Source organism: Lygodium microphyllum, chromosome 13, assembly GCF_053477565.2.
Source record: "Lygodium microphyllum isolate KBCC chromosome 13, Lygodium_microphyllum_v1.1.10, whole genome shotgun sequence".
NCBI lineage: Eukaryota > Viridiplantae > Streptophyta > Polypodiopsida > Schizaeales > Lygodiaceae > Lygodium > Lygodium microphyllum.
This window is the reverse complement of record NC_141147.1, coordinates 75792579-75818941: the sequence shown is the minus strand read 5'-3', so window position 1 is coordinate 75818941 and position 26363 is coordinate 75792579. Positions and strand designations below refer to the sequence as shown.

At 42.0% G+C, this 26363-nt stretch overlaps 1 protein-coding gene across 1 annotated transcript in view; it reads right to left on the bottom strand.

The window, feature by feature from the left end:
• Positions 1–242: 242 nt before the first annotated feature.
• LOC148026784 (chaperone protein dnaJ A6, chloroplastic-like) overlaps positions 243–26363 on the bottom strand; it is a 47327-nt gene continuing 21206 nt past the window's right edge. Inside the window, exons 2-8 of the mRNA XM_087691315.1 lie at positions 3382–3514; positions 3232–3289; positions 3103–3145; positions 2094–2142; positions 1876–1959; positions 922–1769; positions 243–708 (exon numbers count right to left, since the gene is read on the bottom strand). Coding sequence (XP_087547441.1) covers positions 702–708; positions 922–1769; positions 1876–1959; positions 2094–2142; positions 3103–3145; positions 3232–3289; positions 3382–3514 — 1222 coding nt within the window. The 3' untranslated portion in view covers positions 243–701. The remainder of the gene's footprint in view (positions 709–921; positions 1770–1875; positions 1960–2093; positions 2143–3102; positions 3146–3231; positions 3290–3381; positions 3515–26363) is intronic.

Genomic DNA, 26363 nt, shown 5'->3' with positions numbered 1-26363 from the left:
TTGTCACCCCTCCCCTCTCCCCACGATCATCCAAAAGTCAATTGACCAGTCCATAGCTGTGTTCCACTTTTAGTTACTTTTCAAAAAATGTCAGAGCAATAAAACATATTTAGTGTCAAAGTGAAGATCCCCTTGACCGACGCTGAAGCTCCTTCAAATCACTTGATCAGCATTCAAGGCTGTTCCAATCTAATAACCACCACCAAGAACATGTAATACTGCAAACTTAAAAAACATCCAGCAACAAGAACTCCTCGAATTACACTCTTATAATCAATACAATAACCTAGAAATGTACGTGTACAGCATGACTGCTATCATGACAGAGTATCAATGCTAGTCCCGAGCATAGGAATTATACTTCCAAATGTTCAAGCCACATACAGCATACTCAACATCCCATTACCCAGGGCAAGTTCTTACATGTCCAAAAATGGAGTGAGCTGGAGCCAAACTGCATTTTGAAACTGGCCACTTCTTTCCAGACCATCGGGAAGAAGCTGGCTTTGGAAGCACGCGCAGTTTTCTTGCATGAACAGCAGTTCCATGAGCAGTCGCTGTTTGCAAAGAATTGGCATTACTGTAGCTCCAGCACATTCAACACCCCAAATCCTTCCAACTGAAGATGACTAAAACCGAACTCAAATCATGTCTCCCTGTGAGTTTGCTTATACCAGTCATGTTTACAGGACATAGAATTTTCAAGACCTGCACAATCACCACATGCAGTACGCTGAATTTTGACTTCTTACAGAAACTAATGAGCCACAAAGAGATTTACTGAAATTAATCAGTCACAACGAGATGCATAACTACTGCACACATAATGGATGTGTTGTATAATAAGAAGATTTAGTGTCTCTGAATTACCGACTCCTACACAGGAAAAAGAACGGTGTAGATCCCAGATTTGTAGCCTACCTGGAGCCAGCTGGCTTTGCATTGCTCAAATTTGCCAACTCTTCAATCAATCTCCTTTCCTCTGTGCTAAGCCTTCTTGGGATTTCAACTTGTACTTTCACTAACTGGTCACCACGCATATTTGGCTTCCCTAGATAAGGCACACCCCGTTTTGCCATTACCAATGTCGTTCCTGGCTGAGTGCCAGCTGGAATTTTCAAGTCCACAACACCATCCACTGTGGGAACTTTCACAGTTGTTCCCAAAATTGCATCAATATAGTTCACCTTAGACGTGATCAATATGTTATTCCCATCTCGCTTTAGTTCTGGATCTGGACGCACACTGATGAAAACATACAAGTCCCCAGGGGGGCCTCCACGTCTGCCAGCATTGCCTTCAGAGCGAACACGAAGCCGACTCCCTGAATCCACACCAGCCGGTACTTTCAAGCTTATTTTCTTGGTCCTTCTGACACAACCATCACCCAGGCAAGTATTGCACGGTGTACTCGACTCCCCAGTTCCACCACACACAGGGCAAGTTGAAATTTGTCTAAACTGACCAAGGGGTGTATTGGCTGTAGAAACTACTTGCCCCTGGCCTCCACAGGTACTGCACGTGACAGGTGAAGTTCCAGGCTTTGTTCCAGAACCATTACAGGTAGCACAACTTTCAAGTCGAGAGACTTCTATTTCCTTGTCCGTTCCAAACACAGCGTCTTTGAAGTTCAATAAAAGATCATATCTTTCATCGTCACCTTGTATTGGTCTATTACGAGCTGCTCTGCCACCCATACCTCCCATACCGCTCATACCCCCCATACCTCCAAAGAATGTTTCAAATAAATCAAATGGATTGCTGAAACCCTGGTTTTATTTTAAAAATCTATGTTAGAAACTACCAAACTTTCCGATTGGAAGCACTATGAATAAGAACAACTGCAAAAAGAAAGAAAATAAAAAAACATTCTACCGAAGCACCAGCAGCACCAGCTCCCTTTAGACCAGCTTCTCCAAATTTGTCATAAATTGAGCGCTTCTCATCATCTGACAGGACCTGCACATATACATAATGGTGTTAACTAGATTCCAGAACAAATGACCTATTTCTTGCTTTTCTGTATTATACCTCAAGAACGTAAGCTTCCAACAAAGACATGCATGTTAATGATAATCAGTAAAGAATTTAACCTCGTAGGCATTACTTATTTTCTTGAATTTCTCATCAGCTCCTGGTTCTCTGCAATTTTGAGTAATTGTTTTCATAAGATAGACAGAACAGGTACAGTAAAAGACAAGTACTTTCTTTTCTACACAACAGGAAAATTCAAATACAATGTTATTGTTAACAAGGGGGAGCCTAAGTAGATATCAACATGCATTACACATAAAATTAACTTATCCGAATCCTAAGCTGAGATATGGCGCTTTCCTAAGCCATGATATTTAACAGGTGGAAGGTTTGAAGACTGTCACTTTGATCTCAAAAGTGCTTGTTCAGAAAAATTACAATAACTTGAGACATGCAAATGATACAGCAAGAAAATTGAGAAACTTTGACATATCTGAATAAGTTGTATTGGGAAAATGGAACACAAGTTTAATTCAGATCTAATCGAATCAATACAAAACTTGGAAACATCCCGGTCCTGAAAAATTCAGCTACAAATTTTAAGTTCCCTGATCTATTCCTGAATGTTTGTTTTCACAATTGAGAACATTTTTTGAACTTCCATGCTGTTGCCCAAATTTTGGGACCAGGGAGTGCCATCCATCATCGGCATAAACCACCTTTTGGAAAATAAATGTCTTCTGTACTGCTACCTGACCCATGTCTACCATGCACATAATCTGCGCAGACCCTTCACATAAACACCCTCCACATCATTTGTGAATTGACAAGGGTCCATTGATTGGACTAATCCACCCATGTGATTGTTAGTGTTGATATTAGTCTGGTGACAGTTGTGCTGCAGAAATCAGATGGCTACCCTAGACCCATAACCACAACAGGATAGATGATTGTTAGGAGGAAAGCAAGAAAAATAAAGGGATGAACACAAATTGTGACACAAAGTTCCAGTGATATAGGATGACTGGAAGTTAGATGTCTATCAACAGAAGGACATTTGAAACAACATATTTAGTCTTTATTCTAGAGTTCACTATCACAAAACCAAAATTACTATAGATAGCTTACTTGTTCACATCTGGATGGTACTGCCTTGCAAGTTTTCGATAAGCTGGCAAACAAGAGAGAGACTTCAAAGTAAGCAATACAAACTTGCAGTTAAGGAAAAATAAAATCTACCATAGAAACCCAGTTTACCACTCTTGATTTCTGATTTGCTTGCACTTTTGGAAACCCCAAGGATATCGTAATAATCCTACAATAAACAGAAACCATTGTCTATAAGGATCAATCTAAAGTACGGCAATGAACAGGTACTATACTGTGAAACATTGTCCTGAAACATACAGAATCTGCACGAACAACAAATCTGCCACTCCTGCGTCTTTCCTGTCTCTTCTGAGAATGTAAAACTGAAAGTCGCAATGATTTGGATGCAAAAAATCCTCCAGATGACCATCCAAATGTGTCGTTTTTCTGTCTGTACAAAATCAACCAACAAGGTTTCATCTCAACTTGAAAAAGTGCACTGACAATTGTAAGTGACAACTAATATCATGTGTAATAACCTTCCCTATCTTGATGTCCATATGTTCCTATTTAGTTTCATATGCAAGCAGATATCTGGTGTCTTAAGTAGTGAAACTTCAGATGGTGATGAAACACTCCAAGCAACAAAAAGCACAAACAGATTAGAAACACAGCCCATGATGGAAAGGGTAGCAGATTTATAGGACATGGCAAATACATGCATAAGCTATTCATGCATGTGCTGAAATGCTGGACTTGCACGTGTTTGAAAAAGTGTACAAGTGAGACTCATTAAAAAGGGTTGCACAATTGGAAAATTGGCCATAGTAGTGTCACTGCAAATTAATGTGATCATGAATGTGGCATTCACAAGTAAACATTACTTGTTTGATTGTCTGTCTTATAGAGTTCTATAACAGCAGCAAAAAGAAAAGCAAGCAAGTTGTGGGTCTCCAGTAGCAGAAAATAGCAACACATTGACAATCCCAAACTGCCACGATTGTATACAGCAGCAAACTCAGTGTCAAGACTCAGCCTATCAGGACTGCATTAAATGCCTCAAACAGCAGCAATATGACTTGATGCAACCACATCAGCAATCGGAATGGCAAAATAGAGTTTTGGCTGGCAAAAATGTCTGCGCATGTCAACCCCGGACAGCAGCAATCTAAATTTTGAAGTAACCAAGCTAGCCATTTGGGCATTTTTGGACTGGAATTCTGCATTTACAGCAGAAGCAAGCTGATTCATCAGTGGAAACGTTATTGAAAAAAAAATCATGTAGCCGCCTCCAGTCAATTCAAGCATGCACAGAGTTTGAAATTTTGACAATGTGGTGAAAATTCATAGCTGCAGCATATAAATCAGGAAGTATTAATTTGTGCACTTGTTAGTAGCCTGTGAATATAGTTATCAGCCTTCTTTTTAATTCCAATGTAATACCTTTTTTTTTTAAGACAAAAGAGAGAAGAGATTGAAAAAACAAAATATGGAGGAAAAGGAAGAACAAACACTAAATGAAAAGGATCAGCCATGTGCTATCCAGAATCTGAATTAGAAGAGGCTGAAGATAATTGGAGATACCATCGAGCTACCCACAAGCAACATGATTTATTAACGGTTCACCTAGATAGCATGGAAATGTGGTTGTGAGTGCTCATGTAAACATTGGACACAATGAAGTCACCATCGACCATGTCAATAGAAATACCAAAAAGGGGAGAGGGAAAAAGAAAATGAAATTCAGGATATAAGATCCACATTCATAGAACCCAAACATACACTCGTGACTCTACATCAAAGGAAGCAAGCAGTGCAAGTAAAGACCCCATTGTTATTTCCTTTCATGATCAGCAAAAAAAATAGAAAATCTGTCCGGCCATCAGCATTCCAAATCCTTTTGCATCCCCTTGTCAAGATATGTGACGGTGCAAAGAGACGGAAGGGTTTGTGAGGAGAAACACAGAGTGTGTACAGCAAACACTAACGGTGATGATGCACTATCATGCTATGAGAAGAAAAGATGGTGCAGTGGAGCCAGAGCTTAGAAGATGACTGCATTGTCCTATTTAAATTAGGCGGCCGCACCTATGGGGAATATGTGCATAAAGGGGGTGAAACACAATCCTCCAAACAATGGGCTATCAAAGTAATCACTGGAAGGTGAAGGACAGCTGTCGAGGGAGCAAGGCGCAATCTGATGCCATCGAGAATGAAGAAGATGATCATCAACTATGGAGGGAGCGAAGCACATTCCTCTAATGCCAGGAAGAGGACCACGCTACAAAATACAGCAGTAGAACACCACAGTAGAACGCAACAGTAGAACACGGCAATAGAATGCTGTAGTAGAATATAACAGTAGAATACCGCAATAAAACACCACAATAGAATGTAATGGTAGAATGTAGCAAGAGAACGTCATAGTAGAATGCCGTAGCAAAACGCATAGTGGGGATGGATGGAAGGTGGCAATGAACTGCAATGTCCTCCAATAGGGGTGTAAGCAACAATGGCAAGGAGAGAGAAAAATGTTGGAATGACAAAAGAAGAGTGGTGAATGAATGAGAAATGAATGGAGAGGCGACCTATTTATAGGCCTCAGCTGTCTAGGGTGGCGCACCATTGTGTGGCCACCCACTAACAACAGTGCCCAAAATGAGGGCATTGGCCCTTTTTGGGGGTGTCAATGCAAAACCCTAACTGAGGTGGATACACGGAAAAAGCAGTCTCAACACCCCCTCTTAGACCCAAAAAGAAATGAAGAAACTTAAAAGAGGAGCAAAGAGAGATACGACGAAGATGTAGAGGATCCCAAAGATCCAAGATTTCCATCAAAAAGGTAACCTGTAGTAAGGAACAGTAATTGAATGAACTAAAGAACCTAACTCCACCTAACGAGAAAAGCCACTAGCTCCGTGACTCCATGCCAAAAGGAATTTGAAGGCCTCATCATCAAGTCACATCTAAACCACCAAGGCCTTAATCTAGGTGGTACCTAAAGATCCTACATATCAATAGGAGAAATGACTATTCGAAGACAGCCATCCCCAAAGAGTAAATGGTGGGAAGAACTTCAAGATGCGTAGGTGCCCCCTCTGAGGGTGGAGACGCAGAGGCCTCTTGAACCCAAAGAAGTTGTTGGGTGTAAAGATCCTTTTACTCCTGCTCCCATGTATAAATTTACTTGTACATGTGACTGCACCCTTGTGTGTGTAAGTGTACTGTACCCTAGGTCTGAATACATTCTTTTATTCTTTATGTGTACCACACTGGACACACTCATTTCGAGTCTCCACTCTCTTTGCACACTCTTTGCTGTTGAATACACCTCCTTTGTCTCGCATACTACCTGGGCACTTCCGCCCACCCTTCAAACCGGTATCAAAGCTGCGGCAAGAGTGATTGCGTGAAGGAGTCGTCAACTTGTCATTGTTCAGCCTATTCAAGAGTCAACAAGTATTCGTTCTGACCAAGCTGCAATTAGTGGATTTCAAATGACAGTTGGCGTGAGGCAACAAATCAATTGTGCTAGTCAAGTCGCGACCAAGCAGATGGCACATGACTAGGCAGGCGGCGCAGTTCCAACAGTCGATGGGGATAGGGCACGGTCAGGCGGCAAGGCAGCATGCGACGGGCAACGGATGACACACAACACGTCAACGCCATCACAGCGCAGATTCGAGGGACACTCCTCATTTTTTAAATTATTTCTTGCAATTTTTCTTCTCCCACTGATGGGGGTTCGCATGCCCAAGCACAGTGTGCAATTTTGACTCAAAAATTTGGAACTTTTCCCGGATTTGGAGACTTTGATGCAAAACAAAGACATTTGACCTAGAAATTGCAAATATTGTGTGCATTTGCCACAGAAATTTTGGAACTTTTCATGTACAAGTGAAATTTTGCTCAACTAAGCCAATTTCACTAAAGTTTGTACACATTTGGTCCCTAAAATTTGGGGGTATTTGCGGAATTTGTGAAATTTGTACACATTTGGTCCCCAAATACTCGGGATGATGTCTTAGTGCAATTGGGACAGATTTATTGCACAAATTTTGGGGCTTTTCACATCGGTGATGCATTTGACAGTGAAATTACAGCAAATTCATTGCTGAGTGGGAGAAATTTTGGACTTGGGATGTATTAAATGTTGTAAAAGGGCAGCTTCTCTTGGTACATGTATTGCTAAATGCTCATTGTGCAATGAAACAGTGGTACATACAGCACTTGGGTTATTGCATTTGGGTATTATGGTGATGTGTTACTAAAGTGGGAGCTATCTTTTATGCATATGTATCAGATTCGGTTCATGTATATGCTGTAATCATCTGTTGGGACTGAAAGTGCAGCAGTGCAAGTTTGCATACTTACTGCTATATTCAGCAACCTTACTATTTGCTGAAAGTATTCAGCATTTTATTGATGTAAATGGCTGGCAATGCATCTATGTCTGACACAAAGAATCTTTTTGAGATTCGCAAATTTAACGGCAATGGCTTTGATCTTTGAAAAGATCGCATACATGGTATACTTTTTCTAAAGGATTGTGATGATGCTCTAGCAAAACATAAACCTATTGCTTTGTCAGATGAGGATTGGGCTAAAATGTATAAGAAAGCCATCACTTATGTCAAAATGGCAATCACAGATGATATCTTGGTTGATATCAAGGGACTCACCACTACATACACAGTTTGGAAGAAACTCAAGGCTACATATGAGAATACAACTCGTGTCAATCAAGTCCATCTCATGCGAAAGTTGGTCAACTTGAAGCTTGATGAGTCTAAAGCCCACCTCCAGAGCATTTAAATGCTTTCACTGGTATTTTGAGTGACTTACAATATGTAGGCTTGCTGGCTTTTGATCCTAAGCTAAGGACTATCTTCTTGCTCATGACTCATGGGAAGCATTGGTTGTGTCATTGAGCAACAACCCCAACTTGACATTTGATGGTGTGCATGGTTCTATTCTCAACGAGGAGATTAGACGCAAGGCAAGTGGGGAAAACTGTGGATCAGCCTACAATGTAAGAGGACGAACTGAAAAGAGGTTAAATGCTACAAATAAGCAAAAAAAACGTAGCAAAAGCAAGAAAAAACAGCAAGATATTACTTGCTCTCAGTGTGGATGCAAAGGGCATAAAAAGCCCGATTGTAGGCACTATGAAAAAAGGAGCAAGAATGCAAGAAGCAGGCTAATGAAAAAGGCAAAAAGAATGAGAAGGATGGCAGTTGTATCCCTAAAGAAATAGAGAAGGAAAATGTGGTGTCTAATGTTGTTATTGAGAAGATAGAAGAAAATAAAAATGTTGATTTGCTAGTTGCATCTTCAAATCCACATGCTATGACAGTGGAAGACATGTATATCACTAGAAGGGATGTGATAGATGACTTGTTGTCTGCTCATGATGGTCTGTCACAATTATAGATTGTTGACAGTGGTGCTTCATTTCATATAAACTCCATCTTTGGAGTGTTTTTCTTCTTATGCAACAAGTAACCTTGGGGAAGTAACCTAGGGAATAACCATGCATGTGATATTGAAGGAGTAGGTACCATACACTTGGCTCTTGAAAATGGTCAAGAATTGATTCTTCATGATGTTAGGTATGTACATGACATTAAAAAGAGCTTGCTTTCTATTGGCCAATTAGACAGCAGAGGTTATTGCACTACCTTAGGTGGTGGAATGTGGAAAATATAAAAAGGATCCACGCTAGTCACTAGAGGCGGTGAAAAGGAAACTCTATATTATCTTCACTGCAAGGCACTTCCTAGAAAGTTTGTTGCAATTGCAAAAATGCAATCACACATGGAGTTATGGCACAAGCATCTTGGACACATGAGCCAAAAGGGTTTACATGCACTTTCTTCACTTGGAAGAGTTGACGTGAAAACTCAAAGCTTGACTTTTGTGATGATTGTGCTTTGGAAAAACATGTAAAGAGTCCATACTCTCATGGAGCCTTTAAGAAGGTATGTATTTTGGATTTAGTCCATTCTAATGTATGTACAATGTGTTGAGCTAAAAATGCATTAGATTCACTTAAACAGCCACAAAACATGCTTAATTAAAGAACAACCCTTGTTTATTTAAAAGAAAATGCGTTCCTAGAGAATGTCACTATCCCATAAGCACAAACCCACTTGGGAGAGCCTAAACTTTCTATAAAATAGCTGCCCTCCATTCCGCCTTAATCTCGATTTTGCACATTTCAAGTATTTCAACTTGCTGCCTACACCCCGGACACGGAGGATATCGCGGTCCAAGCTGGCCATTGCTGTCTCCAATAGTATAGCGCTTGTTTCCAACCTACCACACACTGTTTGGAGCTGATTTCAGCATGCTTACTGCTACTGCTGGTTTTTCCTACGTTTTTGGTCTTTCTCTCTCCTGCAACCTATGTTTGCTGTTTTCTCTCTCTTGCAGCCTGCATTTTTAGTATTTCTTTCTCTTGCATTGCCATCTGCATTAGATTCAGCCTTCCTTGGTTACATTTGCTAGTGTTCAACATCCAAACACTGCCTTGCTATGATTCGAGATCCATTCAAAGTATGGCACACTCTCTAGCTCATTAACCATGCCCTGATCCTTGAGATACAAGAGTTCCAATGTACAGTATTGATTCACTACATAGTGTGTTTGTTGCATGAGCAATTGTATATTCGATATTCATGTCATTTCATTCATTCTCTGTGTTCATTGTCTCTAAGTTACCCTATCCCTAACCATGTTCTTCTATCAGTCTGTGCTTTGTCGTACGATGTTATTTGTGTTTGTATTAGGGTATTTCTTCACACAGTATTAGAGCCAAGTTCTCTGAGAGAAACCTCGGCCTTGATCTAAAAGCTCTACACAAGAAGAAAAAACAACAAAAGTGCAGATGACTTCAGACACTACTTCCACCCACTTCTCACATCCGAGCTAAATCCATCGAGGAACCAAGTCGGAGTGGGCCTCACAGCTTGCTTTACAAGCTCCCAACATGGCAAGACAGACATTGGCCTACCATGGAGTTCCACGACCTTACGAGATCACTGCAGCTAAATACGATCTCATTTTGATGCATAGAGCCTAGCAACAGATAGAAGGTAAGTTTGAATTTTACCCTTTAGATTCGGTGCACCAATCTACTGACCATGCAGGAAGGGCAGAATCTCCACTTAGAACTAGCCATCCACAAGTGGAATCTGGCATAGAGTACACTCCATTGCCTTCATACTTATTCTCTTCGGAGCTAATTATGTCTACCATTTCAAATTCTGTTAATGATGATTCCCCTTCTCCTATTGGTATGGATGACTTTCATGATAAAGGACATATGCAAAAAATTTCTGATTTATGAGTAATGAGGAAGACAGATATTTCTTTATGGACTCAAGACTAGGTAAGCAATTGAAACCAGAAACTGTGGGTACTCCTTTCCCTTTTTTTCCTTCAAACAATTTTGTTTTCAAAGGTCAAAATGAGGTAGGTGCATCTTTTTTATCATCATCATTTCAATTCAATGCATTTAATGGACAAAAGGAAGCCATATTATTTCTCACACCTACACCTCTTACTCCACTGCCATATCCTTTCAGCCTCCATTAAGTGCCCCACATGTTGCCTCTCATGTAGAATCACATGTGTTTTCATTCATCGCACCGAGGGGTTCTTCAAACTTGGGTATAGCCGTTAGGACCTCATCTCTTTCTCAGTCGGATGGTGTTCCACCTTTTCTCACACACTTTCGCGATCATTGCAGCCTAGGTATTCCCCCCAGTCTCTCCTGAGTGTGGATCAGTTGGTGCCATAGTTTACCTCCATGGAATTACCTAGCGCACCCTCTAGTCATTATGTCGTGTCCAAGCCGACATTTGGACAAGGCTTACGTATCCCAGTGCCTCCACCTCCATCGGCACCTTATGGAAACATTCATGTTCCAGTGTCTCTCCATCAATCAACACTCATTGGACACTCACAACCTATTTTTGTCTACCCTCCTCTTCCCCCTCCTCCTCCTTATCAGACACCTCCACCACCCCCACTATCTTATCCTCCACATCCATCTTATCCCACATTCCCGACACCTCATGGTTCTACCTCATCTTCTGCTAAGCATCCATTCAATGATAAGACTCGTTATAATGAGTCAAACTTTACAACTTGGTCAAACTTCATAAGACATATTCTTGACTCACAAAACCTATGGGATCTTGTGCAAGGATTGGAACCACAACCCAATCTCGCACTTGTTCCATACGAGGTCATCCGCTCATAGAAGGCCAGGAATGCCTCCCCTATTGTCGAGCTGATACAGGGCTTATTGCCTGAGTTTCATTCTCAGCTTCAACATTTTGACTTAGAATCACAGCAATGGGCATATACTTGACTAACTGCTATGCGGCTCAGGATAGGACCCGTCGAATTAATCTTGACCATGAGCTTCAAAACTTCAAAATCTCTGACCGGGATGACTTGAAAGTCAAGTTGACTGAGTATCGGCATCTCCTTGCCAAATTCTCCACTACAGGGACTCCTAAATCCTCTGACGATCAGGTCACATTGTTTCTTAACAAGCTGCCGCGTAAATACTTCAATTTTGTGCAGCAAATGATTTCTCCGCTCAATTTATCCACATTCTATGAATCTGAATGTCAGCTATTGCGTTATCCACGACTGTTCAATCAATTTCATATGAATAATCCCTCAAAGAAGCTCTCATTGCTCATTCTCAGAAGGGGTAGCAAGGAAAGGGTAAACCAATTTAAACTTCAAATCAAAATCAAAATCAAAATCAAGCAAGGGAATCACATGAAAACCCCCAATCTCAACTCACACCCAGGTGACAGAATGTACCTAATAAGAATAGGTATTGTCAATATTGTCAAAAGGCTGGTCATTTTGACGAGTGTCAATCAAAGGCAAGAGGCACAACATCAAAACCCAAGTCACAGACTACCGCTCCTCAATCGGGCAACCCCCAACATGGGAGGCAAGGTGATGGCAAGGGGCAGTGGAAAGATCAGACTCACACTACCAACAGTCAACCGTCTCAGACGACAACATTCTCAACTCCAGAAAGCTTGTATAACTGGTCTGTTGAGACCCACATCGTCTCCATAGAGACATCCGATGCGAGTCTCGTCCACATCTATGAGTTGCCTGCCAACGAGGTTACCGCAGAGGCCCACTCGTCACAGCCAAGCACATCAGCACATGTTTGGATCATGGACAGTGAAGCTACACATCACATTGACTCCTATAGAGGACATCTTTCATACTCGAGCCCCTACAGTCAAGCAAGTCTGCATAGGAAACAACTCCTCAGTCAAGATCCAGGCTCAAGGTTGTGTCAGTTTTGCCACTGACAAGGGTCCGGATCTAGCTTTTCCTAGACAATGTATACCATGTCTCTCAGCTTGGGGTGAGCTTGTTATCTATTCAGTAGCTTTGTCCATTGGGGCGAACTGTTTTCTTTATAGCAACCACAGTCATTTTCTTACTAAGCTGACAACCAAGGGCTCCGTGTTCCATAGCTTCCAAGCATTAGCCACATCCCAAGAGCCTATGAACAATGAGCGTCTTTGGCATTTCTGCCTAAGGTATCTTTGCTATGACTCTCTTTATGAGTTATCTCGCCATGAGATGGTGAAGGACCTTCCTCAACTGAAGCTAGCTCGAGATATATGTAGAGCATGTTAGCTCGGGAAGCAACAGCATACCCCATTTCCTCAGTAGTCCACACATAGAGTTGAGACGCCTCTTAGACTAATTTATATTGATCTTTGTGGACCCACATCCACTATTGCCTTGAAAAGCACACTATACTTCTTTTTGATAGTGGACGATCATTCGAGATACATGTAGATGTACTTCCTGAAGCATAAGTCTGATGCTTTCACATATTTCTCTCCTTGGGTACTACTGATTCATAACCAAACGAGTCGTCATGTTGGCTGCATGAGGAGTAATAGTGGTGGTGAGTTCATCTCTCACGAGTTTTTGGAGTTTCTACAGCAGCATGGCATCTCTTGCTAGCTCACCTCTACCATCCCCCCCTCTCAAAATGGAGTTGTAGAGCATAGGAACCGGACAATCATGGAAATGGCACGCTCTATGATGTTCACAACAGAGCTCCCTAAGCGCCTTTGGATTGAGGTTGCTAACACTGCGGTGTACATCCTCAACCAGTGCCTGACTCTACGGCTCTTTCTCAGAAGACCTTGTACGATGCATTCTTTGGCTCTCGGCCTATCATATCCCACTTCAGAGTCTTCAAGTGTTGTACATACACAAACACGCCTAATAATAAAATAGGGAAACTTCTTTGATGCATTTATACTTGGCCAAACTTAGCTTACTCAGTCAGCATTCTCAATTAGTATTTCACAGCAGCTAGGATGTCACATTGGATTGCATGTCTTCGTGTGTTGCATTATTTACAATATACTTATTCTTATGGCCTCACTGATGGTTTTGGTTTATGTTTGCAAGGACACACGGATTCTGATTGGACAAGAGATCTTGACACTCGATGTTCCCATGGTGGCTACCTCTTCACCTTAGGCACAACTCCCATTTCTTGGTCCGACCGTAAGTAAGAGACGGTGGCAGCTTCCACGACCGAGGCTAAGTATAGGATCGCACCACCAAGGCTATCTACCGGAGGAGCTTACTGGCGGTGCTTTACTTCCCTTGTGGCTCTCCCACCGTTGTGTACTACGACAATCAGAGTGTCATTGCCCTTGCAAGCAATCCGATCATCACACCACGAATGTGGCGTGTGAAAGTCCACTTTCACTTTTCCAGAGAGCAAATTGAGCTAGGTACTATCCGCCTAGAGTTTGTGCCTTCATTAGACGATTTTGCAGACATTTTGACCAAAGCACTCAACTGGCCGGTTCTTCATCAGTACCTTTTACCCAGGATTAGCTTAGATACACCCTCCCCTACTTCTTTAGATTGACGGGAAGAGGATGTTTCCCTCTTACTTTCCCTTTCAGTTTGAGAGGGGGCGGCTACTTCTCTTGATAGTGACAGTGATGATACTTACAGTTTTTAGACATTCATTCATTTATTTATTCTTTTGTATTGTACTTATGGACATTTATAACTTCATCTACACTGTTAGGATGACATGATTGTAAAAGGACACTTGGACAAGTGAACAATTCCCCTGCGAGGATACTGTCCAAGTGGCATTGTTGCATTGCATTTTTCGTAAGTATGATATCTTGCATCTCCCTTTGCATTACCCCATGTATTAATATTCTGTTCATTTAAACATTCATCTATGCGTATTTATCCCTTTTAGTCTTTTGAAGTAATCGACTCTAGATCCACCATATTCGCGGCATTGAACATGGCAATCTCTAAGGCAGTTCTCCCTAGCTTGCTTGCTTGCTTTGTTCACATCTTTGCTATATTTGTGTCACTGACACCTAGTAATGATAGGGATAGTATGCTTGTTTTGTGAAGGTCCCGAGTCTGCTGACCATTCCTTATAACCCCCCTGTTTGAGACACAGATACTCAATAGGACGAAAACTGATTTGAAACCCTCACTTAATGTTAAATCTATCAAAACTACAAAGCCCTTAAAAAAACAAAAAAACAAAAAAGTCCATAGTTGATTCCATCTGCCTTTACAAGACTTGGTAAGCACTGGGCAGCCAACGTGTACCCTTTGTATGATGCCCTGGCCTCTCTAGGGTGATCGCTTGGGATCCCTTGGTAAGATAACCATCGCCTCTATAGTCTTAGTAGAAAAAAAAACAAAAAAAGATCCATAGCTAATTCCATCTCCCTTTGTAGGACTTAGTAGGTACTAGGCAGCTAACATGCACCCTTTGTCCAACACCCTAACCTCACTGGGGTGATCATTTAGGCTCCCTTGGTAAGATAGCCATCACCTCTATAATCTTAGTAGGCCACTGGCCAACTGACCCGCACCCTTTGTCCAATGCTCAGCTGCTTTAAGGTGGGATGCCTTAGGATAAAAGACCTTGTTTTTAAGAGCTTGGTTGGCCTACTTCTCGTGGCACCGTTAATGTGCCTAAGAGAGAGTGTTGAGCTAAAAATGCATTAGCTTCACTTAAACAACCCCAAAACATGCTTAAGTAAGCAAAAAACCTTGTTTATTTTTTTAAAAATGCATTCCTAGAGAATGTTTGTATTCCATAAGCACAAACCCACTTGGGAGGGCCCAAACTTTCTATAAATGCATATGTTGCCCTCCATGCAGCCTTAATCTCGTTTTTGCAGATTTCAGGTATTTCAGCTTGTTGCCCACACTCCGAACGCGAAGGACATCGCGGTCCAAGCTAGCCATTGCTGTCTACAACAATCTAGCGCCTATTTCCAACCTACCACACACTGTTCAGAGCTGATTTCAACATGTTGACTGCTGCTGTTGGTTTTTCTTGCGTTTTTAGTTTTTCTCTCTCTTGCAACTTATATTTGTTGTTTTCTCTCTCCTACAACCTGCGTTTTTAGTCTTTCTCTTCTCACCTGTGTTCTTAGTCTCTCTCTTCTACATTGCCGTCTACATCAGATTCAACCTTCCTTGGCTGTGTTTGCTAGTATTCGACATCCGGAGGCTGTCTTGCTGCAATTCGAGATCTATTCACAGTACGAAACTCTCTCTAGCTCATTACCCTTGCCCTGATCCTTCAGATGCCGGAGTTCAAGGTCAATATTTATTCACTACATAGTGTGTTTGCAAAATGAGCATTGTATATTCAATATTCATATCATTTCATTCATTCTCTATGTTCATAGTCTCTAAGTTACCCTAACCCTAACTATGTTCTTCTATCAGTCTGTGCTTTGTCGTACGGTATTATTTATGTTTCTATGTTAGGGTATTTCTTCACATCATGCCAATAAAAACTCATAGTGGTTTTCATTATTTTGTGTCTTCTATTAATGACCATTTTAGAAACCTATGGGTTTACTTGCTTAAGTAGAAAAGCGAGGCATTGGACGCCTTTAAAAGGTTTTATGCATTTGTTAGTACTTAAAAGGTTTAAAATTAAAATGCATAAGAACAGACAATGGGGGAAAGAATGTATCTAAATAATTCAATAATTTTTGTGATGTCAATGGGATCAAACAGAAGCTTACAGCTCCTTATAATCCCTCATCTAATGGTGTGGCTGAGCAAATGAATCACACTTTATGTGAGAAGATTCGGTGCATGCTGTCTACAGCTAATCTCCCGCAATCATTTTGGGGAGAGGCACTTAAAACCTCAGTACATACTTGCAACCAATCTCCACATCATACACTTAAAAGTGGCATCCCTAACGAGGTTTGGTCTAGCAAACCTACTTTATATGACGACTTAAGGGTCTTTGGTTGCACTTGCTATGTGCATGTACCTGTTGATAGAAAAACCAAACTTAATATGAGATCCCGCAGAGGCATCTTCATGGATTATGGAGATGAAGGTGAAATGGGTTATAGAGTTTGGGTTCCCAGCATGAAAAAGGTACTACGCAACCGAGATGTGGTATTTAATGAGTAAAGGTTGTTGCAAAATACCACATCTAGTGATTTAGACAAAAAAAAAGTGAAATTTCAGCATGATTAGCCACTTGGATTGCCATCAGCCACCCACTAAAAATTCAGCTCCATTTGATGCTGGTTTTGATAATCAACGTACCATTATTGAGCCAGATGACAATGGGCAGCAAGGGATCCTAAAAATCAGCTCAAACAACAAAATCAGCATGCTAAAAATGCATTACAGCAGCCTGAAAATGTATTCCAGCAACCTGAAAATGCAGTTCAGCAATCAAATAATGAGGTCATTGACTTTCTTTTGGATGTGGATCCATTGTCTGATAACACAGATCATTGAGTGAGAAGATCTACACGTGTTAGGAGACCTATACAGAGGTTTGATCCCTCTTTGGACTGCATTTTACTCACAAATGAGGATGAGTCTCTCACATATAAAGAGGCATTATCATGTGAGTTAAAGAAAAAGCGAGACTTGCTTTGCAAGGAGAAATGAAATCTTTGTATCAAAATGATACTTGGGATTTGGTTCCATTGCCCATAGATAGGAAAGCTATTCCTAACAAATGGGTCTATAAAATCAAGTGTGTGGATGGCAAACCCAAATACAAAGCCAAGCTTGTAGCAAGGGTTATACAAAGAAAGAGGGGATTGACTTTCAGAAAATCTTTTCACTTGTTGTCAAAATGACCACTCTTCAGGTATCGTTTGCTATCGTAGCATCTATGGATCTTGAACTTGATTAGATGGATGTTAGAACTGCATTCCTACATGGTGATTTAGAAGAAGAGATATACATGAAACAGCCACAGGGCTTTGTTATGCCAGGAAAGGAGCACTTGGTGTGTAGGCTTAAGAGAAGCTTGTATGGTTTAAAACAAACTCCTAGACAGTGGTATAAAAAATTTTATACCTTCATGCTCTCACATGGGTTTAAAAGAAGCAATGCGAATCACTGCTTATATATAAAGAAGGCTGATGATGTAAGCCTTATAATACTTGTGCTTTATGTGGATGATATGATTATTGCTGGTGAGCATAAAAGCCACGTTAATGCACTAAAAAGACACCTGAATTCAGGCTTTTCCATGAAGGACTTAGGTGCAGTTTTTGGGCATGCATGTGACGAGAGATAGAGAGCAGTAGCTCTTACTTCTCTCACAAGAAAAGTGCATCAGCAAAGTACTTGATTGTTTTTCTGTGGTAGATGCTAAGCCACTTGGTGTTCCATATCTTAAGCTTAGCAAAGCAGATTGACCAAAAGATGATAAGGCAGCCAGCTCTATGAAGGATGTTCCTTACTGCTTCAGCTTGTGGCTCACTCATGTATGCTATGGTTACCACTAGACCTGGCATTGCTCGTGCAGTGGAAGCTGTGAGCAGGTTTATGTCAAATCCTAGCAAAGCGCATTGGAAGTCAGAGAAATGCATCTTCTGGTATCTTAAAGGCACACAGAGAAAATGTATTTGCTATGGAAGGGGTACGTTAGATTTGCAAGGATATTGTGATGCAGACATGGCAGGTGACTTGGATACTCGCAAGTCTACTAGCGGGTACATATTTACCTTAACTGGTGGGGCCATTTCTTGGTGCTCTAGATTACAAAAAATAGTAGCACTTTCTACCACTGAGGCTGAATATATTTCAGCCACTGAAGCTTCGAAATAAGCTATTTGGCTTGGTCGTTTGGTCAAGGATTTTGGGCTGCCACCAAAACACCTATACTTGGATGTGATAGCCAAAGTGTTGTATGCCTGGCTAAGAATGCCATGTTTCATGCACGTACCAAACATATTGATGTGCAATATCACTTTTATCAGACACGTTCTGGATGATAGTCTAGTCATACTAACTAAGATCAGAACACAAGATAACCCTGCAGATGCTCTCACTAAAAGTCTTGCAAAGGCTCAGCACGAGCATTGCATTCGGCTAGTGGGAGTTGGTTAAAGGTTCGCTAAGGACCTTTAAGTGGGAGGTTGTTGGATGTAAAGGCCCTTTTACTCTTGCTCCTATGTATAAAGTTACTTACATATGTGACCGCACCCTTGTGGGTATAAGTGTACCGTACCCTAAGTATAAATACATTCTTTTATTCTTTATGTGTACCACACTCGTACATATCCATCTCGAGTCTCCACTCTTTACACACACTCTACTGCTCAATACACCTCCTTTGTCTCGCACACTACTTGGGGCCTGGGCACTTCCGCTCGCCCTTCATAAGTAGAAGCCCCCTCTAAAGGCAAAGAGAGTACATCCCCCAGTCTCCCTCTCTACCAAAGAGAAGGAATCTAAAAACTCATGGATCACAAACTTCGAATCATCTGATGACAAAGGAAGTGTTGTTGGTCGTGCTAAAGAAGGTATCTACGGTGGCAAAGATATCAAAGAGCTCCCAAAGGTGGCCTCTCAAACCTAAGTAGTCAAGGGTAGGAAAAAGTGAGGCTCATGCTGATGGGCAACAATTGGTGTCTCTCAATGAAGTGGACTGCGGAGCCGAAGTAATGAAAGGAGTTGAACAACCACTCTCTCTCGAAGGAGCAGACTATTGAGGGGACAATATCCAACAATCATTGTCTCTCGGTGGAGCGGACTACAAAACCACGATTGTCAAGGTGGCATTCCTAAAACCCTAGAAGTAGGAACAACCTCCGTAGCACATTGCAGTAGTCACAAGGAGGCCATGGCACTTGATGATCCTCCTTTTGCTCAAGAGAACTTAGTGTACATCGGATACATCTTATTGCCTTCAGTATAAAAATTTGAAAGCCCATTCCAAAAAAACTGAGACCCAAAAGGTTGAGGTGGCACAACGAGTGTTTGGGGGTATTTGCATATACTTTGGCAGTGTAGGAAGCAAAGGTCCATGTCTAAAGCATCGATAGGAGGTCTGATGATGGCAAAAGAGGAGCACCCAGTGGTCTATCCATCTACTTGTGAATAAGTCATAGCACTGGAGTGTCAACCTGTAAAAGGAAGGGTGAGAGGGAGAGGGTATCTTTGTCTCCCTGTGATGCAACTAAAATGAAGGGAAAAATTAGTAGATGATGCCAAACCCACAACCTGTCTTTGCCTTCTTTGATGAACAGGGTCTTTAGCTCTCTAAGGTCCTATGCTCTAATACAATGTCAAGATAAGAAAAAGCACAGAGAGACTGCAGGGTTTATAGGGAGAAACACAAAGTGTGTATGGCAAACACTGAGAAAGAAGAGAAACTTAGAAACAAAAAAGAACACAGTGATGATGCATCATGCTATGAGAAGAAAAGCTGATACAGCGAAGCTGAAGCTTAGAAGATGACTGCACTGTCCTATCTAAATCAAGCGGCAACACCTATGAAAAATCTACACAGTGAAGGGAGTGAAATGCAATCCTTTGGATAGTGGGCTATCGAAGCAATCACTAGAAAGTGAAGGACAGCTATCGAGGGAGTAAAGTGTAGTCCTTTGATGCTGTCAAAGATGAAGAAAAAGATCACTAGCTACTATCAAGGGAGCAAAGAGCAATCCTCTGATGGCAAGAAGAGGACCATGCTGCAAAACGGAGTAGTAGAACGCAAGAGTAGAACACAGTAATAGAACGCAACAATAACATGGCAATAGAGCGCCACAGTAGCGCACTGCAGTAAAATGCAGCAATAAAACATGGCAGTAGAACGCCGAGTGGGGATGGATGGAAGGTCAAAAGTGGCCACAAATTGCAATGTCCTCCAATACAGATATGAGTAGCAATGGCAAGGAGAGAGAAGAATGTCAAAATGATGGAAGAAGAGTGGTGAATAAATGAGAAGAGAGGTGTGAAGTGAATAGAGGTGGCCTATTTATAGGCCTTGGTTGTCTAGGGTGGCGCACCACTGTGTGGGCACCCATTAATAAAAGTGCCCATAATGAGGCGCCAACCTTTTTGGGGTTGTCAATGCAAAACCCTTTTGAGCTGGATACAGCGAAGAGGTGGTTTCTCAACACCCCCATCTCTCCAGTGTGTCCATCTTCAGATCCTGTTGTGACCTTCTAGAGGCTTTACTCCAGCCCTCCTTTCGACCATTTCATTTTCATCCCTACAAGTTGCCTTGCTGCTGTTCACATTTGGAGCACTTTTCAAGATCAGCCTGATCTGAATTTGCATATACAGCAATTCATTTTTAAGGTTTGTAGCACTTTTCAGCATCGGCTTGATCTGCAAATGCATGTATAGCAAGTCATTTTTAAGTTTTCAGCACTTTCTCCACCATGCTCTACTCCACCTAGTGGTTACAGCACTCGCAATCTATCTCCCATGGATGATACACAACACCTCCCTCAACCCACTCCCTCAATGGTATTAGAGCTTGAGCTCTGTTGCTATCGAGTATCTTACAACTCACAGTCTCTCTCCTGTGGATGATACAAACCATCTCCCTCAACCCACTCCCTCAATGGTATTAGAGCCACAACTCTACCATCAAGTATGTTGCACCCTACTACAAAGGCTTGGTTTGTGCAAGGCACATGAGTGACACAAAACCGATTCACAATGTTTAGGACACCTTACTCTTAGGAAGCTATGGTGTCTTCTTAGGCTTCTCCTTCACTCGAGGCCCTAAGGCAGCGTTTTGGTCTCAATGAGGAGGAAAATGCATCCTCTCCCTTGTCTTCAATGGATATTGAGCGGATGTTGGATGCAAAATTCACAGTGCAGATTTGAAGCTCCCGAGTGTAGGTGACAGCAGCCAAGGGCTAGCAACAGCAGTTTCAACCCGCCCAAGGGTGGTCGACAATAGCCATGGGTTGGTGACAGCATTTAATGCCCTCTTTAGCAATGGGCAACAGCATTTGGGGCTGATTCAGGCAGACAACAGCCATTTTTGGGGTTTTCCCACATGGAAAATCGGAGAATTCTCTCTCTCCAGCATTCTCTCACCTTTTCCAGCTTGTTCTCTAAAAATCTCAGCATTTCTCAGCCATTTGGAGCAAATCTAAGCTAGATTTGGTGGATAGCAAGGAGAACTCTGTTGTAAACCTTAAATTTCTGTAGAAATTAGGATTTAGCAGCCACAGCCACCTTGGGTTTTGTGCCATCAGTCAAGGGCATCGTACATTGAAATCAGCACCTGAAATTCAAGAAACTGTCAAGGATTTCAAATGCCAGCTCATCCATTCTGGATTGGGGCAACATTTGGCTAGTTGGTGATCCCATTTGTGCAAGTCCTAGGTGAAAATCAAAGGGTAATTGGTTCAAATTGCTTGCTAATTGTTTGGACACCAAGGGGCTTTTGGATCAGCAAACAAAATCGTAAAATCTCATATTGTACTCAATCCGTTAGCAATTCAAGTTAAAGAAATACCGCAAGGGGTGCTAATTTTGGGGCCAAAAGGGTGTCCAATGTCCACGATTGTTAAGGTTAAGTGTGCATTTCAGTTTATGCTCATTTATTGATTACTATAATTAAGTCCTTAATCAAGTATTACCACCCTGTTCGAGAAAGAAGATTGGTTTCAAAGAACCAAAGCCGAATCTCGAGTACCTACTGGATAACGAATACCAAGATCAAGGATCCCCCTTAAGAACCACAAAATCCTCATAGCAACCTTTCAATGAACCACCTTGGATTCGCCAAACCTATAAAGAAATACTCTGATGCAGAAGCACCAATAACAATAACCGAAGTGATATAACTGTTGAATATACAATGCTCATGCAGCAAACACACTATGCAATAAATAAATACTGAACCTTGAACTCTTGTATCTCAAGGATCAGGGCAGGGATAATGAGCTGGAGAGTGTGTTGTACTCTGAACGGATCCCGAATCGCAGCAAGGCAGCCTCCGGATGTCAAACACCAACAAACACAACCAAGGAAGACTAGATCTGATGCAGATGGCAGTGTGGGAGAGAGAAAGACTAAAAACGCAGACTGCAGAACAAAGAAAATTGCTAAACGCAAGCAAAACAGCCTAGTGACAGCCTGTAGGAGCTGGTGACTGCTAGAGGAGAGAAAACTACCAAACGCAGGCTGAACAACTTGCAGAAGCTGGGCGACAGCTGGAGGAGAGAGAAAACAGTCAAACACAGGCTGTAGATGACGTGCCAGATAGTATGGCAGCAGGTCTGTGCAGAACAGCAGTTGCATGGCTAGGATCAGCTCCAAACTACGAGAAGAGGGTTGGAAATCACACGCCAACTGATGTAGACAACAATGGACAGCTTCGGCTGAGATGTCCTCCGCGAACGGGGTGTGGGCAGCAAGCTGAAACACTTGAAATCTACAAAAACGAGATTGTTGTGAATGGAGGGCAGTATACGTATTTATAGAAAGTTTGGGCCCTCCCAAGTGGGTTTGTGCTTATGGAACACAAAAACTCTCTAGGATCACGTTTCTTTTGAATAAACTAGGTTTCTTCATTAATTAAGCAAGTTTTGGGATTGTTTAAGTAAAGCTAATGCATTTTCAGCTCAACACCCCCTCTCACGCCCAACAATGGTACCACGAGAAATATCTTTTACCCCAAGGTGTCCCATCCCAAAGCAGCCAGAGTATCGGACAAAGGGTGCACGTCGGCTGCCCAATGGCCTACTAAGACTATAGAGGCGATGGTTATCTTACCAAGGAAGCCCAAGTGATCACCCCAGAGAGGACAGGGCATCAAACAAAGGGTGCACGTCAACTGCCCAGTGGCTTGCTAAGCCCTGTAAAGGCGGATGAAAACAGCTATGGACTTTAGTTTTTTTTTTATATGAGAGATTTAGCATTTAGTGGGGGTTCAAATTAGTTTTCGTCCTATTGAGTATCTGTGCCCCAAACGGGAGAATGATAAAGGATGGTCAGACCCAAGACCTTCACAAAACAAGCATATACTATCCCTACCATTACTGGGTGTCGGTGAAGAAGGAAAATGGCTGTGGATATAGCAAATATGTGAAGCAAGCAAGACAAGCAAAGCAAGCAAGCAAACTAAGGAAAAACTGCCTAGGAGATTGCCATGGGTAATGCCACGAATATGGTGGATCCAGAGTCGACCACTTCAAAAGACCGAAAAGGAATAAATGCGCACACATACATGTTTACGTGAACAGAATGCCAATACATGGGCGAATGCAAAGGGTGATGCAAGATGTCATGTCCACGTAAGATGCAATGCAACGGTGCCACTTAGACAGAGCCCTCAAAGGAAAATTGTTCACTTGTCTAAGAGCTCTTTTACAATCAGGTCATCCTGACGGTGCGGATGAAGTTACAAATGTCCATAATACAATACAAAAATGAGTGTTTAAAAATTGTAAGCATCATCACTGTCACTATGAAGAGTAGATGTCGCCCCCTCTCAAACTGAAAGGGAAAGCAAGAGGGAAGCACTCTCTCCCCGTCAAGCTGAAGAAGTAGGGGAGGGTGTACCCAAACCGATCCTGGGTAATAGGTATTGAAGAACTGGCCGGTTGACCGCTATGGTCAAAATATCTGCAAAATTGTCGGATGTAGGCACAAACTCTAGACGAATAGTGCCTAGCTCAACCTGCTCTCTAGAAAAGTGAAAGTGGACTTCCACATATATCTAGAATAATCATCCACTATCAAAAAGAAGTACAACAAGCCATTCAAGGAAGCAGTGGATGTCGGCCCACAAAGATCAACATAAATCAATCTAAGAGGCTCCTTAGCACGGTCTGGACTACTGAGGGAAAGGGGTACAGTGCTACTTCCCAAGCTGACAAGCTTTAAAGACATCATGAGCCAGTTTTAGGCGAGAAAGACCCTCAACCAGCTGACGACGGGATAACTCATAAAGAGAGTCATAACCAATATGCCCTAAGCAAAAGTGCCAAAGACGCTCGTTGTTCATAGACTCCCGAGATGTAGCTAATGCCTGGAAGCTATGGAACACGAAGCCCTCAACTATCGCCTCGATCAGAAAGTGAGTCATGTGCTAAAGGCCATTAGGACATGCCTCACCATGAGCAATCACTAAACCAATCTGAGAGTCAAGGATCTCTACTGTGGTCACTGTAAAGAAAGTTGCACGCCCCAACTGGCAAAGCTGCTGAACAGATAACAAGTTCACCCCAAGCTAGGGAATATGGTATACATTGTCCAGCAAAGCCAGATCCGAACCCTTGATAGTGACAAAATTGATGCTATCTTTGAACCTGAATCTTGACCGAGGAGTTGTTTCCTATGCAGACCCACCCGGTTGCAAGGGCTCGAGAACGGAAAATGTCCTCTATAGGAGTCATATGATGTATAGCTCCACTGTCTATAATCCAAACAGGAGCTGAAGTGCTCGGCTATGACAAGTAGACCTCTGTGGTAATGTTAGGAGACAACTCATAGATGTGGACGAGACTCACATCTATTGTCTCTATGAAGATGATGTGGGCCTCTGAAGACCAGTCAAACAAACCCTCTGGAGTTGAGAATGTTGTTGACTGAGATGGCTGAGTAGTGGTAGTATGAGTCTAACCTTAAACTACCCCTTGCCATCACCTTGCCTCCCCTACTGGGGGTTGCCCGACTGAGGGGCGAGGGTCTTAGACTTAGATTTAGGTGTTGTGCCTCTGACCTTTGAGCGACACTCGTCGTCAAAATAACCAACATTTTGACAATGTTGACAATACCTATTCTTTTTAGGTACATTCTGTCACCCTTGTTTGAGTTGTGACTGGGAGTTGCCTTGTGATTTCCCGGATTGATTTTGTTTTTTATTTTGAGTGGAGGTTTAACTTTGTTTACCCTTCCTTTCTTCCCCCTTCTGAGAATGAGCAGTAAGAGCCCCCTCTAAGAAAGAGTTCATATGAAATTGATCAAACAACCGTGCATAACGCAACAGCTAACACTTAAATTCATAGAAAGTAGGCATGGTAGGCTTCGAAACTATACCTTCGACAAAATTGAAGTATTTCCTGGGAAGTTTATTCAAAAACAATGTGACTTGATCGTCAAAGTACTTGGGAGTCCCTGTAGTGGAAAATTTAGCAAGAAGTCGCTGATACTCAACCAACTTGACTTTCAAGTCATCCCGATCAGTGATTTTAAAGAGTTGGAGCTCATGGTCAAGATTTATACAATGGGTCCTATCCCAAGCCACATAGCAGTCAATCAAGTGCGCCCATGTCCAAATCTTGGCTGGGGCATACTAGCATGACCAAGAGGTCCACTAGGTAATGCTATAGAGGCAAGCTGTGATACCAATTGATCCACACTCAGGAGAGACTGGGGGAGATACCCAAGCTGCAATGATCCCGAAAGTGTGTGAGAAATAGGTGGAACACTACCCGATGGAGAAAAGGATGAGGTTCTAAAGGCGGTGCCTATGTTTCCATAGCCCCCCGTTGCGGTGTGATATGCAACATGAGGTGTTTGTTAGGGGAATGTAAATGGTGTAAAGGAAAGTGGGGAAGCAGCGAAAGAATGTGATGGAATGGGTGGGTTTTAAATTTGTGGTGTGAAAGATGCAAATGCATTTTGTTTATTTTTACCATTTAATGATTGAAAATGAAATGATGATGATGATGATGATGCACCATGCAATGTAGAAATAGGAACACCAAATTCATTCTGATTTTGAGAAGTAAACTGAAAAGAAAGAAGGGTAGAAGAAGAGGTACCTTTCTTTTTCTTATAATCCTCACGACATGTGTTAACATATAAGAATTTGTCCTCAAGTGAACCTTTTTCGTAGTTAACAAATTGTACTCTATCTTCCTCATGATTTCTACTAATATATTGCAAAGCAAAAGAGGTAAAAGACAAAGGAACAAAAGACAAATCTAAAGTACCTTACACCGGAGTGGATGGAAGAGGATGAA